This window comes from Dromiciops gliroides, chromosome 2, assembly GCF_019393635.1.
Source record: "Dromiciops gliroides isolate mDroGli1 chromosome 2, mDroGli1.pri, whole genome shotgun sequence".
NCBI classification, from domain to species: domain Eukaryota; kingdom Metazoa; phylum Chordata; class Mammalia; order Microbiotheria; family Microbiotheriidae; genus Dromiciops; species Dromiciops gliroides.
This window is the reverse complement of record NC_057862.1, coordinates 547,005,671-547,028,504: the sequence shown is the minus strand read 5'-3', so window position 1 is coordinate 547,028,504 and position 22,834 is coordinate 547,005,671. Positions and strand designations below refer to the sequence as shown.

Genomic DNA, 22,834 nt, shown 5'->3' with positions numbered 1-22,834 from the left:
GATTTTGAAATATTGAAGTCCCTACACTGTGTTGGCAAGCTCCATGCTCTCAAGGAATTTATAAGTTTGGGGACTCAAGATGCCCATATTTGAAAAGATTTCCAACAATAACATAAGGAAGCGTATCATTCCCAAATAAGTGGTAAATGCTATAGGAGCTCAGGTGAAGGTGCGATTTGCTTTGACCTGGGAGTTTTCTGCAAGATGGGGCTTGAGCTTAGCCTTAAAGAATGGGTGGGATTTAGATAGATAAAGGTGAGGACAGCTGGTGAGGGAAGAGGGATGGGAGGAAGAGGGTGTTACTTATGTATGGTGGTACTTATGTACTTTAGTCCAGTTTGGCTAGTGGGAAAATAGGATGGGGCCAGATGGTGAAAAGATTTGAATGTCAGGCTAAGGTTTTTGGACAGCATGATGTAGTAGAAAGAGTCCTGGAGTGACAGACAGATGGCCTGGGTTTTAAATTGGCTATCCGTGTAACCGCAGGTGAGTCACTTCCCACCTGTCTAGGTCTAAATTCCTCATCTCTAAAAAGGTGTGGACCGAGATGCTCCCAGAGATCCATTCCAGCTCAAAACCTGCAATCCCAGCAAGCTAAGATGGGTGAAGTAACTTGTTCAACATCACATTGTTCTCAAGAAGTATAGCCAGACTCAAACCCAGCCTGGACTCCACAGCCACAGCCCAGGCAAGTAAACCTTGTGGAAAAGGGGCTTGTTATCCCCTCCACTACTTCTACCAACTACCACTACCAAGGCAGGGATAGTGGAAGCATCAGGGCACAGAGAGAGAGAGAGAGAATGAGAGAGAGAATGAGAATATGAACGCAACATGTTCCAAGATAATCAGACAGTCTAGCTAGGACTCTGGGCCTGAGTCCCAGTAAAAGAAATGACTCCATCCTCCACTGGTTCTGACCTCTCTTGCAGCTATCATCATGAGTAGACCTGGTGGAGGAGCCCATCAGCACCAATACCAATCACTGACCCACTGCCACTAAGGGGCAGACAAACCTAAGAGCTAGGTCCCCCAGACCACCAGGCCTGTTTCCAGTCCCCCCCCCCCCCAGCCATAGTCCAGCCTTGTAAAGTCACCACCTGGCATATATTTCTGTAGGTATTATAGGCCCTACCTCCTCAGCAGCCATGCCTGCTGAAGTCTGGGAAAAGAAACTTCTTACCACTCAAGTCCTTGTCATATGGTTCAATATCAGAGACCAATTATGATTTTATTAATGGAAATGATGCTAAAGAAGATACATTTCCACTTACTTTGCTGCTGTACCCTCAGAACCACGGGATCATTCCATGTGACTTTCAGAGTTGAATGAATGAAACCTCCTCTGTGTTCTCCCACTACTAAAATGTGAGCACCATGAGAACCAGGTCTGTCTTGCTTTTTTTGTATTCCCAGTGCTTTGCTTGCTTAATAAACATTTTTCCATTCATATGTACATACTCATTCATTCTGATGCCAAATTCGGTCTTCTTTCCACTCTATAACTTTCTCATAAGATTAACCAACCTAAGAGGCAGAGCCAGAATTCATCAGAATCAAGGCCATAATCAGCACTTTTAAAAATTATTAATACCTAATTTGATTACATGCCATATCTACATATCTAATCTATGGCTGAGTTAATCACTTAGCAAGAGCAGTGGATAACTAATGGATGGCATATATAGTATACCAGTATGTCCATTATACATTGAGAGAACTACAAGACGACCCTGAGCTCTTTAGTGGTTTTATGAGAGGACATGCATCATTGGAGGCAGTACCCATATTAAGGAGATGACCAGTTCAATGACATCTTAGTGATCAATGCCTAATTATCTGATGGAACAGAACTGACATATTATCTATCCGTTTCATTGATTTAGAACTGGGACATCAGAAGTCATCTAGCCCAACCCCATTATTTTATATGTGAGGAAACTGAGGCTCAGAGAAGACTTGTGGAGTGGCTGTCAGAATTTGAATCCAGGTCCTTCAACAACAAACCCACCATTTGTTCCATTACAATTTGCTTGTGAAATAAGTACTTTAAGAGTCACCCTCCCCTTTTATCCATGACGTTAATATTCTTTGTAGTGGCTAGGGCCTATTTCTTTCTGTGTATACTTTCTTCAAGCACTATACTTGTAAAAAGCTATGTGCAGCCCTAGGACCAAGACTGGTATGGGTTGTGAGATAAATACTCCATGAGTAACTACTAATACCTTACTATTCTTACCCAAACTCATGATTCAATCATTCAAGAAACATCTGGCAGTCTCTACCTCTTCTGTTAAAAAGCCTCTCTAGGGGCAGCTAGGTGGCACAGCGGATAAAGCACTGGTCCTTGGATTCAGGAGGACCTGAGTTCAAATCCAGCCTCAGACATTTGACACTTACTAGCTGTGTGACCCTGGGCAAGTCACTTAACCCTCAATGCCTCACAAAAAACAAAACAAAAAAAAAAGCCTCTCTAAATTCCCAATTGGCATCCCCACTTTTTGTAATCCAAGTCTGAAAACCCAATGGTATAGGGCTCTTCTCATTGGTGGAGATGAATGCCCTGCACTTGCATAAGGGGCAAGGTAGGCTAGAGTTGGTGATAATGGGAGAGAGGAGAGCTCCGGTCTCTTCAGGTCTCTGTAGTCTCTTCCTTCTGGCATTTCTGGCTTCCAGCTTAGAGAGAGATGTACGATGCCAAATCCCATTTGAGACTCTGGGAAGAAGAGTCTTTTCCTTCAGCAACTTGAAGTGGGGTTTGGTATCATCTATCTGTTTCAGGTTAGTACCAAGGAAGCTTTCAACCTATCACGATTCACTCTAGTCCCATCCCCTGGTCTCTATCATTTTCAAAGGTAATCTGATTTTTGCCCCTGCCTCTAGCCAGGGCTGTGTTTAATCTTGCCCCCAAAAGAGGTTAACTTTTTTTAAAAAATCACCAGATATGATTCCAAGTCTCCCTTGTAATCTGTCTTGAATTTTCCAGTGCTCTGTACACCAACATGAATGAATACTTGTTGAATTGCTTTGAACATTTACTTCATTTCCCCATCCTGTCCCTAGTGGAAATGAAGATGAGCTTTATGATCATGGACTCTGCAGGATGGAACCTTAGAGATCTTCTAGTTCAACAACTTTATTTTACAGATGAGGAAACTGAGTCCCAGAGAAGTTGTAATTTGCTCAATGGCACCCAGCTAGACAGTGGCAGTCCTGCTCATTCTCCCTTTGTAGACTGAAGGACTTCCATTCCATTTTCATCTCAGTCTCCTGTAAACAAATACCTTAAACAGTTCCTCAAAGATCTGGCCAACCCTGTGTCTTAAATTCTCTAGATATACCTAAAGTTGTGGACTACTGAAGTCATACTGTGTTTTTGGTTTTTTTTTAGGCAATGGGGGTTAAGTGACTTGCCCACGGTCACACAGCTAGTAAGTGTCAAGTGTCCGAGGCTGGATTTGAACTCAGGTCCTCCTGAATCCAGGGCCGGCGCCTTAACCACTGCACCATCTAGCTGCCCCCGAAGTCATATTATTTTTACGTGGATTAAATAAAGTTTCAGTTCCTGAGGCAGAAGAAATGACAAAATTCATGGGATAATGTACTGGAGGGCATGAAATGGTATCAAACCTCATTAGACTCAATTGCCTTCTCAGGGGCAATTGGAGTCCCTAAATAAATGAGGGCCACTGCCCTGTCTTTAGTGTCTGAGTGACCACTATATTTGGCAGTCCAAAGACCTGGGTTGGAATCCCTATTCTGCTCATTATTAGCTGTGTGACTTTCAGCAAGTTACTTAATACCTTTAGGCTTCCTTTCCTCATCTCTGAAATGGGTTAATTAAACTTGACATGCCCACCTCAAAGGACTGTTAGAGGAGTATCAGGTGGGATGAATGATCATTATTGTCCTCATCAAACTCCATTATCTTTATTTTCAGGACTCCTCCCCTCCAGATCTGCATCTCCACCTAGATCTTCCACTAGCATCTCACACTTCCCAACAGCTTCTTTCATTTCCCACTAAAGCTGCTCCTCCTAGCTGTACTATTTCTGACTATGGCACCCCCACTCAGCCTGACTCTCCTGTCTTATTTTTGACTATTCCTTCTCTCTTACCACTGATATCTAATCAAGTACAACTGGCAACATCTTTCACGTTCATCTATATGCTTGGACTTTTGTTAAGAGCCCTCCCTTCCTCCACTCTCTCCTGCTTCATTCCGGAATAATCTTTCTTTGTATGTATCTGATTATGCTACTCCTTTGCTCAAAAGTGATCTGTGATCTGTTCCCTGTTCCCATCACAGACTGCTATTTAAGTGAGAAGGGGCTTGCATTCACATGACAGCAAGTTAAAGAGGAGGGGGCTAATGGGATGTATGACCTGGACTTTAAGATTCCTATCTAACAGCAGTGGGCAGATTGTAAGCATAGAAAAGGAATTTGTTCCATTGTCTGAGGAGCTTAGGTGAGTAGTGGAATGGTTCTTAACTTTCCAGAGGCCCCATCATGCATCATCATGATGTTATTACACCAAATGAGACCATTCCAGCAAACCTGACTTCACCGTTATTAGTGAGGAGATCAGCTCAAGAAGCATCGAGGTACCGTAGGGGGACTGTTTGGAGTCAGAAAACCTGACTTTTAGCCCTGCCTCAGGAAGTCACTTTACCTCTCTCAGGTTGTTTCCTCATCTGCAAAATGGATATAATAATAGCAGCACCTCCCTCACAGGGTTGTTGTTCGGCTCAAATGGGATAAAACACGTAAAGTGATTTGTAAACGTTAAAGTAAATGCTAGGGGCAGCTAGGTGGCATAGTGGATAAAGCACTGGCCTTGGATTCAGGAGTACCCAAGTTCAAATCCAGCCTCAGACACTTGACACTTAACTAGCTGTGTGACCCTGGGCAAGTCACTTAACCCTCATTGCCCTGCAAAAATTAAAAAAAAAAATAAAGTAAATGCTAGCTATTGCTATATATATAGGATAACAGAATGGATAATTTAGAACTCAAAATGTGTGAGAAAAGTGGTTTGAGTGGTAAGATTCTGGTGCCCATTTCCAGATTTATTTTCTGCCAATTATAGGTATATATGTGGTAAGTAGTCATCCCTATGCTCTCCTTCCTCACTTACTGCCAAGTTTCCACACTGCAATCCCAAACCTAAAACATATAAAGAAGTGGGAGATTGGGGCCATGAAGTATATGAAATACTATTTTCTTAATACCTCATTTTGGAAACTTATAAAATGCTCTAGACCTACTTCAGGAGTTCATCAATATGTATCCATATGGGCATGGCCCCAGAGACAGATAGTCTGTGGGTGGTATTAGCTGAAAGCATTATTACCCAACAGTTAGTTAACTTAAGGAAACTGGCCCGCACAGGACTGCATACCACAAACCTCCAGCCTCTGGGCTGTGGTGACATAGTGGGAAAAGGGCTGTTTTGGAAGTTGGAAGACCTGGATTTGAATACTGGCTCTGCTTGCTGTTGGTCTAATTTTGACCAAGTCATAAACTCTCTAGGCCTCAGTTTTCTCAGCTATAAACTGTGGGGCTTAGATGTCTAGGGTTTATCCTGCTTTAAATCCAATGACTTTATGACTCCTCAGGAGAAAAACTGGCTAATGGGGCTGCTTCAACAACTCAGAATAGGTTTTCTGGCCTAGTGGCAAACAGCAAGTCTTAGCACTCACTCTGAACTCGCTTCCAGTCAAGGACTGCCCACACTGAGATTACATTCAGCTCTGATGTTCACTCAACCCTTCTGTCTCTCCTAGTTGGCGTCCCACCTTGAGGTTTCAAAAGAAAGTGAGACTTCTTCAACAAAGCTCAAGGAAAACGTGCCTTTCCGTCCCATAAGCCTAAAGCTCATTTGTATCCAGCTTTACATAGGACTCTTTCAACTCCAAACAATCATAGATTCTTCTGGGGTGGAGAACACATAGACCAAATCTGGAAGACAAATCATGAGAATATGGGGGGAGTTTTTTACATTCCTGTTCATTTGATTTTTTTTTTTTATTTTTCTTTAGAAAAAAAAACACTGAGGGAATTTACATGGCAAGCCATCAGTATTGGGTACCAGAATAAGAAGAATGAGAATGCATGGAAAATTAATAAAAAGTGGACCACAGGGAAGAGTCCAAGAGGTTTATGCCCAGGGTCCTTAGGCATACTGATGCTATCTATGCCAGGTGTCCCAGGCTGCCTTCTCTAAAATGGATGGTCACAGGAAGTTGGCCACACTCCAGAAAGGTGCCAACAATAATGAAAGTACTTGACAGAAATACAACACTTAATACAGGTCCTCTGTTTTATGCACAGGCTATTTATATTTAACTTTTTCTTTCACAAGAAGAAAAAGTCTAATGGAGTATGAGAGTCACCACTGTCATTACAATTGAACACCAGAGTAAGGAACTCTAGGCAGCTGGAGAGCCTGGATGGAGGGCACGATCTTCATCATCCAAACAAGTTCTCGTTAGCTTGACCTCAGGTCATTCCAGGCTGAAGGGATGCCCGGTGCTGGAACAAGCTGACATTCCTTTTGCAACCAAGTACCCAGTAGAGTTGAATGCTCCCCAAATCTTTTGCTCTGAACTACCCCAAGCCTTGGCAATGAATGCAGGCAGGCAATCTGAATGGTTCCCTTCTGGGTGTTATCTGGACATTGATTTCAAAGGAGCCCACATATTTAAGAGAATAGCTTGGTAATCCACTCTGAAAGCTGCCTCCATGATCTTCCTGACAAGCCGGGCTGTAAGGAAGAAACTCTTGAGTTTTCCCCACATCTTGCTTTGGATTTCTGGCTACTAAATGCATCCAGAGCCAAAGACATGTGTATGACCAGCAGTGGCCAAAGGTAAGGGGAAGGGCAAGAAAGAACCAGCTGTACAATGCAAAACTAGCGGTACATTCAAGAAGGGGGTGAAGGGTGGGCATGCAGCAAGCTGTAGTGCCTCCACCCCAAGTTGTAGTCCTGGTAACCATGTCTGACCCGGAAGGATTTTAGCTCTCAGCTCCTTCACTGACCTGGTCTCCAACAAGGTAGTTCTGAAACCTCACTTTATGGTCTCCCATTGGTTCAGTTCCTATGTGTAAAGTGGTGGTGGTGGGGTCTTGTGGCCTCCTGCTGTCATTGTTCCTGATGCGGGGTTGACTTATACCTCACTGCGTCACGAGGAGCACCATCATGGCCAGGTCCCGGCAGCTGCTCAGTCCTTGGCACCCCACGAGGAAGGCAGAGTATCTTGTATCACCTAATAATAACTCGACCTTCTCAAAGCAGGTGAAACAATAACAGAGAGGGGAGAAGGATGGGTTTTGATGTGAAAGATTATAGGAAGAAGAAAGGTGGACTTATAAGGGGATCAGGCCTGAAACACTGTTGAGGCCAAAGGGACCAGGATAAAAATCTGAAAAATTACAACTTTCTTGTCCCTACTTAAAAAGACAGTTTCCCCACTCCCCCCTTAAAAACCACCACATTTCAAAAGGTGAAAGGTAGGAGAGACTCGGTCCAGTTGGCTCTCATCCTCATTAGAGGCAGGCTCCCATCAGTCCCTTCACTAGTTCTGTTCTTATCTGCTCAGCTCCTGTCACCTCTGTACCAAGGGGTACAGAGAGCGACACTCCTGCGCTTCCTACCAGTGTCTCACCTTCCCCACCAAATGCAGCCAAAAAGGAGAAGGAAACCCAAAGACTAAAGTGCAAAGATCTCCATCATAGTGTGCATCATAGACTGGGGTGGATCAGAAGGAACAGGTTTGGGTGGGTTGACAGATACAGCTGATCCCAAAGCTATAGCTGTGGGGATCTGTAAAGAGCAAGTCTACAGAATGGTATCACCTTTGCCCCAGGGCTGTTGAGCCGTTCTCTCTTTTCACAGACGTTGCCAACTCTATCCAGGAATGGCACGCGCTGTGAGCCACAGGAGGAATATCTCAATCCTAAAAATGTGACTCAAAAGGAGAGAAAACTGGCACGATCACCCTAGTGGTGGTGGTTCTGGTAAGTAGAGAAGATCTGGGGTTGGAGGGGGAGGGGAGAGAACGAGGACAAGATTCTGAAGAGAAGAGACAGATGAAAAGTCTTAGATGTAGTATCTCTCATGTAGAGGAGTTGGTGAAGACTCAGAACACCAGAACTAAGTGCTATAAGAAGGGAGCTCCTCTGCTTATAGGGAAAGTAAAGATATGGGCTCAGGGAAACAGGGTGCTGGAGAGAGAGCCCCAGCCAGCCATGTTAGGGCGTGTAGGCAGGAGGTGGCTGGAACTGATTGATGACCTCGTACTCGGCCGGATAGGGCTCATTCTCTTCCATCTCTGATAGTAGCTCCAGTGCCTGCTCCTCCTCTTCAGTGGGATAATGACGCAGAAGGTTGGCAGCAGTGGCCAGGATGGAGGCCCCTCCTGCTCCTGCCACCAAGTAGAAGCTGACAGCAAAGGTGACGTAGACCTGGGAGCCATGATACTTCTTGTGCTGCTGCTGCTGAGCCAGGATGAGCTCTGAAGCCCAATAGCAGAAACCAATCACTGTGGCACACTGAAGGACTAGAAAGGAAGAGAAAAGAAAAAGGCAAAGTTAATGTCCATCCTGGAGCTGCTAACCCCCGAGATCTGAGCTGCTGACTAACAATAATCCCTGCGAGAAGATGGTATAGTATGGGACTTGGTGGCCAGGACTGGCATTCACTCATTAAGAGGAGAGGAAGTAGGTATGGAAAGCCCTTGATCTCTGCCAGTCAGTCACTCCAAGCACCATTCAGGAGACAGGAACGTTTCTTTGCTCAGCTTTTGTTAGCTCTCTGGTCCCCTCTCCTGGCAGGCAATAAAGTTACCTGTGAGGATGTGGGCAAAGGCATAGCGGCGGGTGATCTTCAGAGCAGGGTGCTTGGGCCCAAAGACATCAAGAAGAAAGGCCGAGAGGCTGCACAGGATCCCCAAGAAGCAAAAGGCAGCAATAACACGGAGTAGGAGCACCGTTTGGGGATTCATGCAGAAGTCTGTTTGGGGAGAAAGTGATTTGGGGATCAGGCCCTTATCTCTTGGCTCCCTCCTCAACCTCCCTGTGAAGATTTCCAAAGCTGTTTTTCTTCATGATATGTACGGTCATTGTATTTCCTCTGGCTGTCTGCTTTGCTCGGCACGCTCTCCCTCCCTCTCTCCCTCTTGGCTTCCTTCAAGTCCCAGCGAACACCCCACCTTATACAGAAATGCTTTTCTGACCCTTCTTCATCCTAGTGTCTTCCCTTTGTTGGCTATTCCCAGTTTATCCTGCACCTCCGAGTCTACAGGTTCTCTCCCCCACTACACTAAGCGAGTCTGAAGAGCAGGGACTGTCTGTTGCCTTTCTTTGTCTCCTCAGTGCCTAGCACAGGGCCTGGCACCTAGGGAGGACTTGATACATGTTTGCTGACCATTGATTTTCATGAATTGTTCTCCTGGTTCTGCTTACCTCATCTGTATCACTTCATACAAGTCTTCTCAGGTCTCCCTGGAACTATGTTTTGTTATTTCCTACAGCATGATAACCTGATAGGTATAAGGTAGCTCAGATTCCTTCCTTAGAGGACCAACTGTTTATTCTTTGCTCACCAAGTCCTTCTTTTACACATGAAGAAACTGAGGCCCTGAGCAGGGAAGTGACTTATAATATATACAAAGTAACTTCAAGAGGAAGAGAGTAAAAAATATGGGGAAGTTCCCTCGACCCTGTGCCTACCTATGTGCTCCTCTGAGAGCCTGCACTTTAAGGATGCCCAGGTCAGGTAAGTCTTCAGCGCTCTCCAGGCTGTACCCCTGACTCTTTGGGCTTCCCCTACAATGTCTCTGGCTTGGTGCCTTCATCTTCTCTTGGAGGGCAGGGGCTGTCCTTTCTGCTTACATTGGTATTCCCAGTGCTTAGTATAGTGTGTGACATATAAGAAGCACTTAATCAATGCTTGTTGACTTGACTTACCACACCTAAGCTAGGCTCTGAGCCAGGCATTTTACTGGCAGGAGGTGAGAAGGGAATACACTTTAGACACAACATGGGGAAAGATGGAAGGTCAGCCACAATGGACAGCGAGCTGGACAGTTGGATGGAATGGAGAATTCAGGAAAGCCTAATGAGACAAGACTGACAAGGTAAATGGGAGCCCGACTGTGGAGGGTTTTAAATTTTTCTTTTTGACACTACAGTGAGTCAGACTGGTTTAGGAATATCAACTTGAATTGTTCTAATTATCACCCATCTCTTACCATTTGAGAGCTTTCAAAAGTTTGGAGTCATCATTTTATGGCTCCTAAACCTTCTTTTCTCCAGGCTAATCCTGGCTCAGGTCCAAACAAGAACCCCTCAGGCTCTGCCCAAGATATCCTCAGGACAAAAACCAATCAACATCAACCAGAAAGCAAATTTTCTAACAACTCCTTGCCTTTCTAATAGGCCTAGTCTAAATATTCTAGTGGAGAATTTTTGAAGTAATGTGCAGTCTAAGTCTCCAAAACCTAAAATATATTTGATTTTTTCAGATGAGGGAACTCTTACAAGTGGATACCACCCAACAGACACAGCAATCAGGTATCTGAACATTGAAGTCTTCCCCAAGTCAGCAAATCTTTGCTCTCTAATTAAAGACCTACTTGTGGGGCAGTTAGGTGATGCAGTGGATAGAGCACCAGCCCTGGATTCAGGAGTACCTGAGTTCAAATCTGGCCTCAGACACTTGACACTTACTAGCTGTGTGACCCTGGGCAAGTCACTTAACCCCAATTGCCTCACTAAAAAAAAAAAGAAAAAGAAAAAAATACACCTATTGCCTGAAAGTAAAGTCACAAGTAGCTTTTTTTTTCTTTTTCTTTTTTTTTAGTGAGGCAATTGGGGTTAAGTGACTTGCCCAGGGTCACACAGCTAGTAAGTGTCAAGTGTCTGAGGTCACATTTGAACTCAGGTCCCCTTATTCCAGGGCTGGTGCTTTATCTACTGCGCCACCTAGTTGCCCTTAATAGATATATCCTTGAAAAGTTGTGTGAAATTCACATTTGCAAACTGGATCCATTTTCCAAGCAACTTATTTTATAACCACAGAAATAGATTTTTTAAAAATGGCAACATTTTTTATCAATGGCTCCTAGTGCTTTAGTTAAGTTTCACTGTCCATTTTCTGTCAAATAATTTATAATAATTAGAGAGAAGATGGGGTAACACTTTAGGAAAGCATCAGAATCTCTGGATAGAATTCTTACTCTCTTTATAATGTGACTAGTTATTTCTGAATAGATTTAGTTTGTAAATTCAAATTTTGAATTAACTTGCCTTAAAGCAGGATACCTCCCACAGACCAAATGTGAGTTGGCCAGCTTCCTGCACACTAAGAATGGTTCTTGTATTTTAAATAAAGTTTTATTGTATTTTAAAATGTAAAAAAAAATACCCCATTTTGTTTCAGCTATACAGAAACAGGCAGCAGGCCAGCCTTGGCCCCCAGGCTGAAGCCTGCTGTCGCCTTTTTTACAGCATCATCCCATAGCATGAGCCAATTCTGAGAGGTGGGCTTAACTTGAGTAGTTACACTTTAATCCAGTTGGAAGTAGCTAGGTGGTGTAGTTGATAGGAGTGTAGGGCCTGGAGTCAGGAAGACCTGAGTTCAAATCCAGCCTTAGATGCTTACTAGCTATGTGACCTTAAGCAAGTCACTTAGTCTCTGTTTGCCTCAGTTTCCTCATCTGTAAAATAAGGATAATAAGAGCATCTACTCCCCTCCCCCAGCCTTTTTGTGAGGATTAACTGAGATAATAATTGCAAAGCGCCTGGTATAGTGTCACACAGGAAGTACTATATAAATGTTAGCTGCTATCATCATCACCATCACCATCACCCAGGATGGCTGAATGCAATTTATTCTGTTCAGGTTAACAAGACCTTCTATTATAGTGACCACATTTCAGATTCCAAAAAGAAAATGAATTTGTAGACAGGGTTGTAGGAACAGGGTGTGGAGGTGACTTCCTTCTTTTGATGAAGCTTGCTCAACCAAATAAATTGCCAATTGGGTAGTTGAAGAGAAAATCTTTTTTTGTTTGTTTCTTTGGATTTTTTTGCAGGGCAGTGAGGGTTAAGTGACTTGCCCAGGGTCACAAAAGCTAGTAAGTGTCAAGTGTCTGAGGCTAGATTTTTGAACTCAGGTCTTCCTGAATCTAGGGCTGGTGCTTTATTCGATGCACCACCTAGCTGCTCCCGAGAAAATCTTTAAGGCTATAGAATGAGGGGGGCAGCTAGGTGGTGCATCGAATAAAGCACCAGCCCTAGATTCAGGAAGACCTGAGTTCAAATCTAGCCTCAGACACTTGACACTTACTAGCTTGTGTGACCCTGGGCAAGTCACTTAACCCTCAATGCCCTGTCCCCCCAATACACACACACACACATATGTGTATCTATATGTATACACACATACATATATATGTGTGTCTATATGTATAGACACACACACACACACACACACACACACACACACACGAGAGAGACAGAGAGACAGAGACACAGAATGAGGAAGACTTATTTCCAGGAGGGTTTGGGGAGGTTAATTGTTAGAAGCACAAATATATGTAACTGTTGTCAAAGAGGAAAACTTCATTTCCTAGACCAAATATTTTTAACAAAAGCTCACAAGGTTTTGTTTTGTCTGTCAGTCAGAAATCTAGCCTGTATTAAAAGCTGACTATGTGGGGCAGCTAGGTGGCGCAGTGGATAGAGCATCGGCCCTGGAGTCAGGAGTACCTGAGTTCAAATCCGGCCTCAGACACTTAACACTTACTAGCTGTGTGACCTTGGGCAAGTCACTTAACCCCAATTGCCTCACTTAAAAAAAAAAAGCTGACTATGTGCTTGGTATTGAGGATATAAAAAATGCAAAAAAAAAAAAAAAGCCAAAAATACCCCTCCCCCAAAAAAACCCAGTCTCTGATTTCAAAGAGCACACAGTCTAACGGGGGAGACAAAAGCGAACCACTCTGTACCAATAAGCTCTAGACAGGATAAACTACGAGTGGTCTCCAATGGAAGACACTAAAATTAAGGAAGACTGAAAAGGGCTTCTTGCAGAAAGTGGGACTTTAGCTTGGACTTGAAGGAAGGCAGGGAAGCTAAGGAGGTGAAGAGGAGGAGGGACATCCCAGGCATGAGACAGCCAGAGAAAATGCTTAGAGTCAAGAGACAGTAGAGGCCGGTGTCACTGGAGAGTAGAGGACATGGAGTGGCATACGTGTAAAAAGAGTATAAAGGCAGGAAGGGGCCAGATTATGAAGGGTTTTAAAAGGAGTATGGTTTTATATTTGATGCTGGAGGTGACAGGAAGCTACTGGAGTTACTGAATGGCAGGGGGGGATAGAATTGGAAAAGGGCTGACATGGTCAGAACTGTACTTTGGCAGCTGAGATGGAGATAGAATGAAGGGTTGAGAGATCTGAGGTATGGGAGATGAACCAGAAGGTCACAGTCCAGGTGTGAGGTGATAAGGGCCTGCACCAGGGTGGTGGGAGTGTCAGAGGAGAGAAAGGGGTATATTTGAGAGATGTTAAGAAAGTAGAAATGACATAAGTTGACAACTGATTAGATTGGGGCGGGGAGGTGGGGGGGTGAGGTGATAGGGAGGGTTTGAGGATAATACATCGGTTTAAAGTCTGAGTAACTGGAAAGACAGTGGTTCCCTTGACAGTAATACAGAATCTCCGGAGAAGGGAAGTAGTTTTATGGGAAAGCTCCTGAGTTCTGTTTTGAACATGCTGGGTTTAAGACACCTATGGGATATCTGTTTTGAAATGACTAACAGGCAATTGATGATGCAGGCCTGGGGCTCAGGAAAGAGGCTAGGGCTGGATAAATAGACCTGCAGAGAAATCATTATTGAACCTATGGGAGCTGATGAGATCACTAAAAGAGAGGCTAGGGAGAAAAGAGAAGAGGACCCAGAACAGACCTCTGGGAGACACATAAGGTTACTGGGCATAACATGAATGAAAATCGAGCAAAAGAGAATGAGAAAAAGAGAGAGAGAATGAGAAGGGACAGTAAGACTCGTTAGAGAAGAAGAGATACCAGAATCCCAAAAACCCAGAGAGGAGAGAGCACTCAGAAGAAGCTGATATACAGAGTCAAATGATGCAGAGGTCAAGATGGATAAAGACCAAACAGAGGCCATTAGAGTTGACAATTAAGAAATCATTGGTAACTTTGGAGAGAGCAGTTAAACAATGAGGTTGGAAGCAAAGCTGCAAAGGGTTTAGAAGAGAATGAGAAGAGAGGAAGTGGAAGCACCAATTACACAGTTTTCTCAAGAAGTTTAGCCACAAAGGGGAAGAGAAATCTAGAATTATGGTTGGCAGGCACAGTAGGATCTAATGAGAATTTTTCAAGGAAGGGAGAGCATTGGGCATGTTTCTAGGTGGCAGGGAAGGAACCAGCAGGTAGGGAAAGACTGATGATTAGAGAGCAGAGTGGGGGTAGTGGTGGGGGCTGGAGAATACAATAAGGGATGGAATCAAGGGTGCAGGTAGAGATTGGCCTTGGTAAGCAGGAGGGCCACCTCTTCATCAAAGATTGGAGTGAAAGGAGGCAGTAGGGAACCCTGGCAGAGGGATAAGAGATGACAGGGTAGGGAGAAGAGTGGCCTCAGCAAATTGTCTGATTCTTTTGGTGAAGTATGAGGTGAGGACCTTAGCAGTGAGAAGTTTGAGGAGAAACAAAAAGGTTTGAAACAGCTGGGAAACATTTAAGGAAAAGGAGAAGACTGGCTTCCTATAATTTGAAGGCCCAGTTGAGATTAGGTACCATGAATTTATAGTGGGCCCAGTTAGCACAGTTTTAAAATTTCCTCTAGCTTTGCTCAGCATCAAATGAATAGACACAGAAGAGACAGACAGTGGGAATAATCCAAGGTTCAGTTCTGGCAGGGAGCAACAGGCAAAAGGATGAAGGAATTTGGGATGCAAGAGCAGAGGATAAAAATTAAACTGGGTGGCTTAAGGGGTCCACATTGGGAAGGGAGGACCACGTAGCCAGAGCAAGGAAGATGACCCGGGATGGAGTGACTGGATGTCATGGTAGGAGGTGTGAAGCATAGGAAGAGCTGGACAAATAAAAAAGATCAGATTAAGGAAATTCAGAGTTCCTTGACATGTTAAGGTGAAGTGGAATAGGGAATGGTAGCTACGGTAGACTGATGAACTGAGAAATTAGGGTAGCTGAGGAAACATTAACAAGTATGTTGAAGTTCTCTAGAATGGGGGAAGGAGTTGGGGTGAAGAGGAAGACAGTGAGCCTGGCACTGAACTAATTGAGAATGGAGGGAAAATGTCCTTGGGACTGGCAAGTAGTAACCCCTTGAATTTAGATTGATTGATAAATCTGGATTGAATGAACCTCAAAGGAAAACAAAGTTCTGCTTTTTTTTCTTTCAGGGCAATGAGGGTTAAGTGACTTGCCCAGGGTCACACAGCTAGTAAGTGTCAAGTGAAAAGTTCTGCTTCTTAAAAGCTGTAACCTTGGACAAATACCTTAACCTTTTTGAGGTACACTTTCTCACTGAATTAATCCCTGCCCTACTATTAGTGTTAAAACAAACAAAATCAATTTAGTTAAAATTTGAAAGGAAATAGTTAACTGGAAAAAAAATCTCTGCAGCAAGATTCTCTGATAAGGGTCTGATATCAAAGATCCATAAGGAACTAATTCAAATATGTAAGAATGACAGCCATTCCCCAACAGATAAATGATCAAAGGATATGAATAATCAGTTCTTAAAAGAAAAAAATCCAAGCTATGAACACCCATATGAAAAAAATGTTACAACTCCCTAATAATTAAAGAAATGCAAATTATAACAACTTTGCCTTCCAGCTCAAACCTATCAGATTGGCACTGAAGACAACAAAGGAAAATGACAATTGTTAGAGGGTCTTTGGGGAAAAAGATACACTAATGCATTGTTCATGTAACTAAATTGCTTCAACCATTCTGTAAAGTTATTTAGAACTATGCCCCCCAAATGATCTATAACTCTTAAGTCTATATTCCAATGAGATCAAAGAGGAAAAAGACCCATATGTATGAAAATATTTATAGCAGCTCTTTTTATTGCAGCAAAGAACTGGAAACAAAATAGATGACCATCAGTTGGAGAATAGTTTGCCAAAATATAGTATATGAATGTAATACAGTATTATAATCTTGGAGAATGCTGAGAAGACTTCTATGAATTGATACAAAGTAAAGTGAGCAAAACCTGGAGAACAATTTATATAATAGCAACATAATAAAGAAAAACAACTCTGAAAAACTTAAGAATTCTGATCAATGCAATGTCCAACTATGATTCCAAAGATTGGCAAAGAAGCATGCTACCCAACTCTTGACAGAGGGACTTAAGGGGAAGAATTAGACATTTTTTTTGATATGGCAAATTATATATTTATTTGTGTTTACTTTACTCAAGGATTGTGTTTTCCTTTTTTATGGATGGGATATTTAGGGGAGGGAAAAGGAACTAGTTCTAAGAGTGCAAAAAAAATAAGGGTCACTGAAACATTTTTAAAATGCACAGAAAAGAAATGAAGGAAGTTTGGAAGGAAACTGATAAGCAGGATGTCTTTGAAAATAACATGATGACTTTATTACATACTTAAAATTTTTTAAAAATTCAATCTTATTTTCAGTTCCAAATTTTCTTCTTCACCCTCCCCCACTCAATGAGAAAACAGTGCATTAGTGTACCTATTTTCCCACAACCCCTCTAAGCATTTATCATTTTTGGTGGGGGTCATCTTAGCCAATCTAGCTAAGTCAAACTGCAGCTAGGTGGCGCAGTGGATAGAGCACTGGGCCTGGAGTCAGGAAGACCTAAATTCAAATCCAGTCTCAGACACTTATTAGCTGCATGACCTGGGTTAAGTCACTTAACCCTGTTTACCTTAAATTTCCCCATCTGTAAAATGAGCTGGAGAAGGAAATTCTAAACAATTCCAGTATCTTTGTGCCAAAAAAATCCCAAATGGGGTCACAGATAGTTGGACATGACTGAAGAACAACAAACAGCCAACCTGGTGGGTGTAAGGTAGTACCTCAGAGTTTTTAATTTCTATAATTATTAGTGATTTAGAGCATTTTTATATGACTATTGATAGTTTTATTTCTTCCTCTGAAAACTGTCTATTTACATCCTTTGACCATTTTATTAGATACTTTTTTTTGTTTGTTTTTTGTTTTTAAGTGAGGCAATTGGGGTTAAGTGACTTGCCCAGGGTTACACAGCTAGTAAGTGTTAAGTGTCTGAGGCAGGATTTGAACTCAGGTACTCCTGACTCCAGGGCCGGTGCTCTATCCACTGCGCCACCTAGCTGCCCTTATTAGATACTTTTAAAGAACGAGCTGCACATATTAGATATTTACATTTTTACATATAACACTCTTTTTCTTTCTATTCTGTATATGGAAATATTTTTTTGCATTTGTTAAATTCAGAATAAAAAATTTTAAAGGCCTTTTCTTTGGGATTAAAATGAGCTCATGAATATGAAACTATTATGAAAACCTGAAATGACTATACAAACATGATATATTACTATAAAATCTATTCCTCTCAAAGGTCAAAAGTAGAGTAAATACTGCTGGGGGGGAGATAAAAATGTAATTTTTCAAAAATACAAGGAGAGAAGTGGGGATTGAAGGAGGCTTCTTTACTTTAATTTAAACTAATTGTTCTATTCCATTCTATTCTGACATAGAGACAAGTCCCTAGTGGATGTCATCAGATTTTATTCTTGAGTTCTTTAAGTTGGTGAGTATAACTAGACTGCCACCTCTGGCCACACAAAAAGGTCTGTTGTCATCTGTGACAGGATCCTGGGGAATTGACTTTGCCCAAGGTCACTGGTGAGTCACCAGTGTGGCCTGGTTTTGAAAGCTCTGGCTCTTCCTGTCTGCCTGCTCATTACTCCAACCACTGCCTTCCTCAGACTGGCTTCAGACTAGTTCCCTTTTCTTCTTCCCTCTCCGTCTTACTGGAATCCCTGACAACTCCAGGTTACTCCCTGACAGACAGATGGGAAAAGCCTCTGACAGACCCAATCCCTCTGAGCACCAAGAAGATCCACCTGCTTAAGTCTTTTTTCTCCACCTTGATTTGTCTGAATCCATGACAGGCAGCTGACACCTGATCCAAATAGTCTTCTGGGGGAGGCTGTCACCACAGCAACCAAAAAGTGAAAAGGAAATGAACTAAAGGCACCTGGAAAGCTCTAGCTACACATATGCCAACTAGCCCTTAGATGCACCGTCAGCTGCCTGCAAGATACTTGAAATTCCAATGACTGATCGTTAACAATGATTCATCAAGCACTAAATCCTGACCTTCCGCATTCTACATGCCACCCAACATACAGACGTGGAAATAAAAGGCTTTTTACATCTGAGAGTGGTCATCACTTTAGTTTTTCTTTGAAGGAAACCCTAGCCCCTTTGGAGCATAGGAAAGCTGAAAATATCCTTTGAGCTGGTCCTAACCTTGGTTTCTCTATACAAGGCAGGCCTTAGATTAGGGGATTTGAAGCAATTTAGGATGACCTGAATGAGATCAAGCTAGCCTGTATTTGCTAAAGCTGCCTGAACCACTGCTTAAAGCTGAATATTTTCCCTCTAAAACATTAAGCTTCAACATCAAAGTATTCAAGAAGATAAGGAATACAGCCAGCCTTGGCTGGCTTTAGAAGATACTAAATTTGAAAAAAAAAAACAAACAAAAAACCTTGGACAGCTCTAATTTAATGAAGAAGAATCCCCTTTTGACTCAATTCAAGGGGCAACTGTCCATCTTTCCCCAATCATCTACAAAGATTTCCCAGGGTTTCTTCCTCCTTCAGGAACCAATTAAATGAAAATAGATTTTCAACCAGAGGCTTTAATATCCTTGCCTTTTGTTGGTATATTCAGGGACAGGAGAAATCCTGGGTCTCTACGACATACTAAGACAATCCTCTAGAGCCCACAAAAGAGCTAGAACCAAGACTAGGTTATATATTCATTAATCCTGTTCTCCTATTGGCTAGACAGCCCCAGAGTAAAAAGGAAAAGAAAAGCAAGTAATGGGTAGATACGCTACCAAATACTTGTCCTTTCTGGCTCTCCTCTACTGCCTTTTTTCCTAATGTCTCACTGACAGCTGGATGTTGTCCCCAATGTAAACTTTATTCAGTAACACATGGTTCTAGCATGAAGAAGATAAAGAGGTGGCCATATTTACCAAGTTATTATATGGAGAAACTATAATGAGGGAAAAGTTCACTGAATTGGTCTTTAATACTGAACCAATTCTAAAGTGATATCCAATACTGAATTTGCCTTCAACATTTCAAAAGATTTGTAATGTCAACACTGCTGGTAGCAATACATCCACACCTTTTACCCTGTGTGACAAGCACTTATGACCTCACATACATCTTTCATAGAAGATCTACCCAATGTGCTGGAGGCCTTTCTCTAGGGATCAGTGAACCCTTGGGGCTCTTCATTTATGATTTCTCATTATCAGGACATGAGTGGACCACTTCCTTCTTATGAAATCATACTGTATTATACATTTCTTTTTTTAGACAAATAAACATGTAAACAAGGGAAAACCTATGAACCTAATTTATGTAGACTGTCAAAATGCCTGTGACAAGGATCCCCAACCAAACTGAATTAACTGGCATTTTGGGCAATGAGGAAGTTTTGTTTTTGTCAGGGGACAGTCTTAAAGGGTAATGAGAAATGGATTAAGAAATGTACAAAAAAGAGGGTATAGGATACCACACTAGAAGAAAAACTGGAGTCAAAAGACCTACTGTTGCCCTAATTAGGGGTGCAACCTTAGGCAAGTCACAATTTTGTTCTGGGTCCGAGTTTCCTCATCTGTAAAATGAGAAGTCAGGATTATAAGTATTCACATCACTTTTACCCAGTGCCTAATGTCACTTCCAGTTCTAAAATTTTATTCCATTACCATGAATGATGGTATAAAGGGCACAGAAAGTGAAATTTCCTATTTGACAACCAGATGCTAAGCTCTCCCAATTAATCAAATACAAAACAATAAACTACACCAAAATATCACAAAGCTGGAAAAATGGCAGATGATTTTTAATGTGAAGCAATTATACAAGCCATACTTACATTACATACTTAGTTTCTGATCTGAGCTATCAGATATGTACTTAGGAAAAAAGATCTAGATGCTGTCATAAAATTGTTTCCTGAACACATCAATTGAAAATACCAATGCAGTGCTGGGTATCACCAGGAAGAAAAACTGAACTGTTATGCACTACATGCAGAAATCCTAGTATGTCTACATTGGACAACTGCATGAGTCTGAGCTTCCTAAATAAAGATATAATCAAGCTGGGGAAAGATCCAAAGACAACAAAAATAATCAAGAGAAATGAAATGTGGTGAAAAAAGGGATCATTCTTCAGCTTGATAAGAAAATAATGGGCAAAGGAGAGGGAAACATACAACAAAGATATGCAAAGGCTAGCAGAGAAACTCACATATTTCTCAAAATACAGGAAAGAACTCCTTGAGTTTGAAAGAACCAGATTCCTAAAGTGTTATGGGATAAATATGAATACAAGAAAGGTTAAGATAGGTTTAAATATTTATAGACATAATGCCCATAATGTGTTAAAAGCTGGGATATTGGAGGGTGGGGTGGGGTCACAAATAACTTCTTAAGATTAAAGTCAAAGGGAAGATGTCCATGCTTCCAAATCAAACAGTCCTTAATTCCACTGTCAGAAACAATGATGGTCAAAACAAACTGAGCATAACCCAATATAACATTTGTTATATTCTTATACTGTGTATGGACACTTCATAAGGGTCAGGGGGAACAACTGGCTGTCCTTAGGTTGTAGACTTCACTGTCAATGAATCATTATTATAGATCTGGCTTCTAGCATTTGAGTGAAAAGCAGAATGCCCAAATTCCATTCATGACTCCACCACCAGAGCACACAAATCATAGGCATATGTACCACAGACACAAAGATCCTCCTGTGGGCTTTGGCGGTCTTCTATGAACAAAGAAAATAGTCTCTTTTCTTCTATCTCACAAGAAAGGTGAAAGGGTGAAATGAATCAATCAACTGAACTTGTTAGGCACAATGTTGTATTTCCAATAACAGCAACATCTGACTGAATTTATAGGGGGTTAGAGTGGAAAATGATCCCTGGAAAAGAGGAAAATGACAAATCACTGAAGTACAAGACACCTTAAACACCATTGAATTTTTTTTTTTAAAGTAACAAGAGTAAGACTCCTACCTCACTATCACATTACCATGAGGAATTCCTCCAGTACCCTGGCAAGTTCCTAATTATGCTTAAGAAAGACCCCATTAATTGGGCTCTCTCTTACTTATCTTTTATTAAACATAAACACTTTTAGGAAGAATCCCAATCAATCAGAATCTTGGAGTTGGAAGAGTTCTCAGAGGTCACCTAGTCTAAACCATATCTTTACATGAATCTTTTCTACAGAAGCCTGGACAAGTGGTCACCCAGATTTCTGTGGCGACCTCCCTGGATGAGGAACCCACTAAAGGAGCCCGACTCACTTTCTGATAAGTCTGATGACAATTCTGAAATTGTAAGGGTTTCGGTTTCTTTAGATGGAGTAAAAATCTGCCTCTCCCAACCTAACATGGAGCTATAGGGGCTAGCTTAATAGAATTAAAATTAATGAATTGGGACTTCTCAAATAGAGCCACCTGGTGGGCATGAGCACAGGAAAAGGACGGCTGAATAGGTTGCCCAGCCTCAGACTCCAGATGTTCTGGCTCTGCACCCCCACCCCATTTCCCAGGTGCTGGGAGGCAGCACCCGGGACATCTTGGAGCATCCTTACCTTTAAGCAGGTCTGGGTCCACATAGCCCAGCACGTCGGCCACTCCCAGCTCCTGGCGAGAGCAGGTACCCCCATGGATGTGCAGCCAGGCCGGTTCGGCCAGCGCCGTGCATAGGGCAGTGATGGAGAGAGCCCCCGGTAGCGCCGAGGCCAGGCTACGCTCCGGCTGCTTGGGCAGGGCGCTGCCCCCTGGGCCTCTCCGCCGGCGCCCACCGGGCAGCCCTGCGCCTCCCGGGGCGTACATGCCGGGGAGCCCGCCGGGCTGGGCCCGATCCTCGGGGACTGCTCACTCGCTGCTCTCCGGCTGCCTGCCTTCGGCTGACCGAAAGCCTAGGTGAGAAGAGAGAAGGGGACGCTGCGGGGGGCGGCCCGGCTTGTGACCCCTCACAGCTGGGGGCGGAGACCCGGCGCTGGGCTGGGGGGGGTGGGAGAGGCCGGGGACAGTCACTCCAGCTGGGGGAGGGGGGTACAACCGGCAATCCCAGGGCAGCCCCCAGCTCCCAGCCCATCCATCCATTCATCCACCCCTCCGCCCTACGCTCACCTCCGACTGGTGGTCGCGCCGCGCAGCTCCAGGCCCGTCACCTCCGCTCCCCGCCCCGGGCCCGCCCGCCAGGTTCCCCGGCCGAGCGATCCCGGAGCCCGAACCCGCAACGCCCGGACTCGGCCAGAGCCCGGTCCACTTCCGGCTTCCTCCCTCTGCTCCCCCCTCCCGTCCGCACCCCTCCTTTCCCCGGCCCACTTGTCATGACGTCGCGTGCGTGTTTCGTAAGCATCCTCCCCTCCTCCCGAGAACTCCCCCTCTCCGCCCCAGCCTCGCCCCGCCTCTGCTGGTACTGTATTCTGTCCAGGAATCGGGCTCGGTCAGATGCAGTCTTGGGAAGGATCCGCTTATCCGCGA

General features: G+C 43.3%; 1 protein-coding gene and 1 long non-coding RNA gene across 2 annotated transcripts; one reads left to right on the top strand and one right to left on the bottom strand.

Annotated features, from left to right (window-relative positions):
- Window positions 1-1,191: 1,191 nt before the first annotated feature.
- On the bottom strand, window positions 1,192-22,630 carry TMEM127 (transmembrane protein 127). Its single transcript, XM_043981821.1, has 5 exons — window positions 22,478-22,630; window positions 21,934-22,263; window positions 8,848-9,012; window positions 5,702-8,560; window positions 1,192-1,524 (listed from the first exon to the last, which is right to left on the bottom strand). The coding sequence occupies exons 2-4, from the start codon at window positions 22,175-22,177 to the stop codon at window positions 8,253-8,255; spliced, it is 717 nt and encodes a 238-aa protein (XP_043837756.1). The 5' UTR covers window positions 22,178-22,263; window positions 22,478-22,630; the 3' UTR covers window positions 1,192-1,524; window positions 5,702-8,252.
- LOC122740046 lies at window positions 10,012-17,953 on the top strand. The gene is made up of 3 exons (XR_006354705.1): window positions 10,012-10,138; window positions 10,526-10,574; window positions 17,774-17,953. It is a non-coding gene; the product is annotated as an uncharacterized LOC122740046 (long non-coding RNA).
- Window positions 22,631-22,834: the final 204 nt, after the last annotated feature.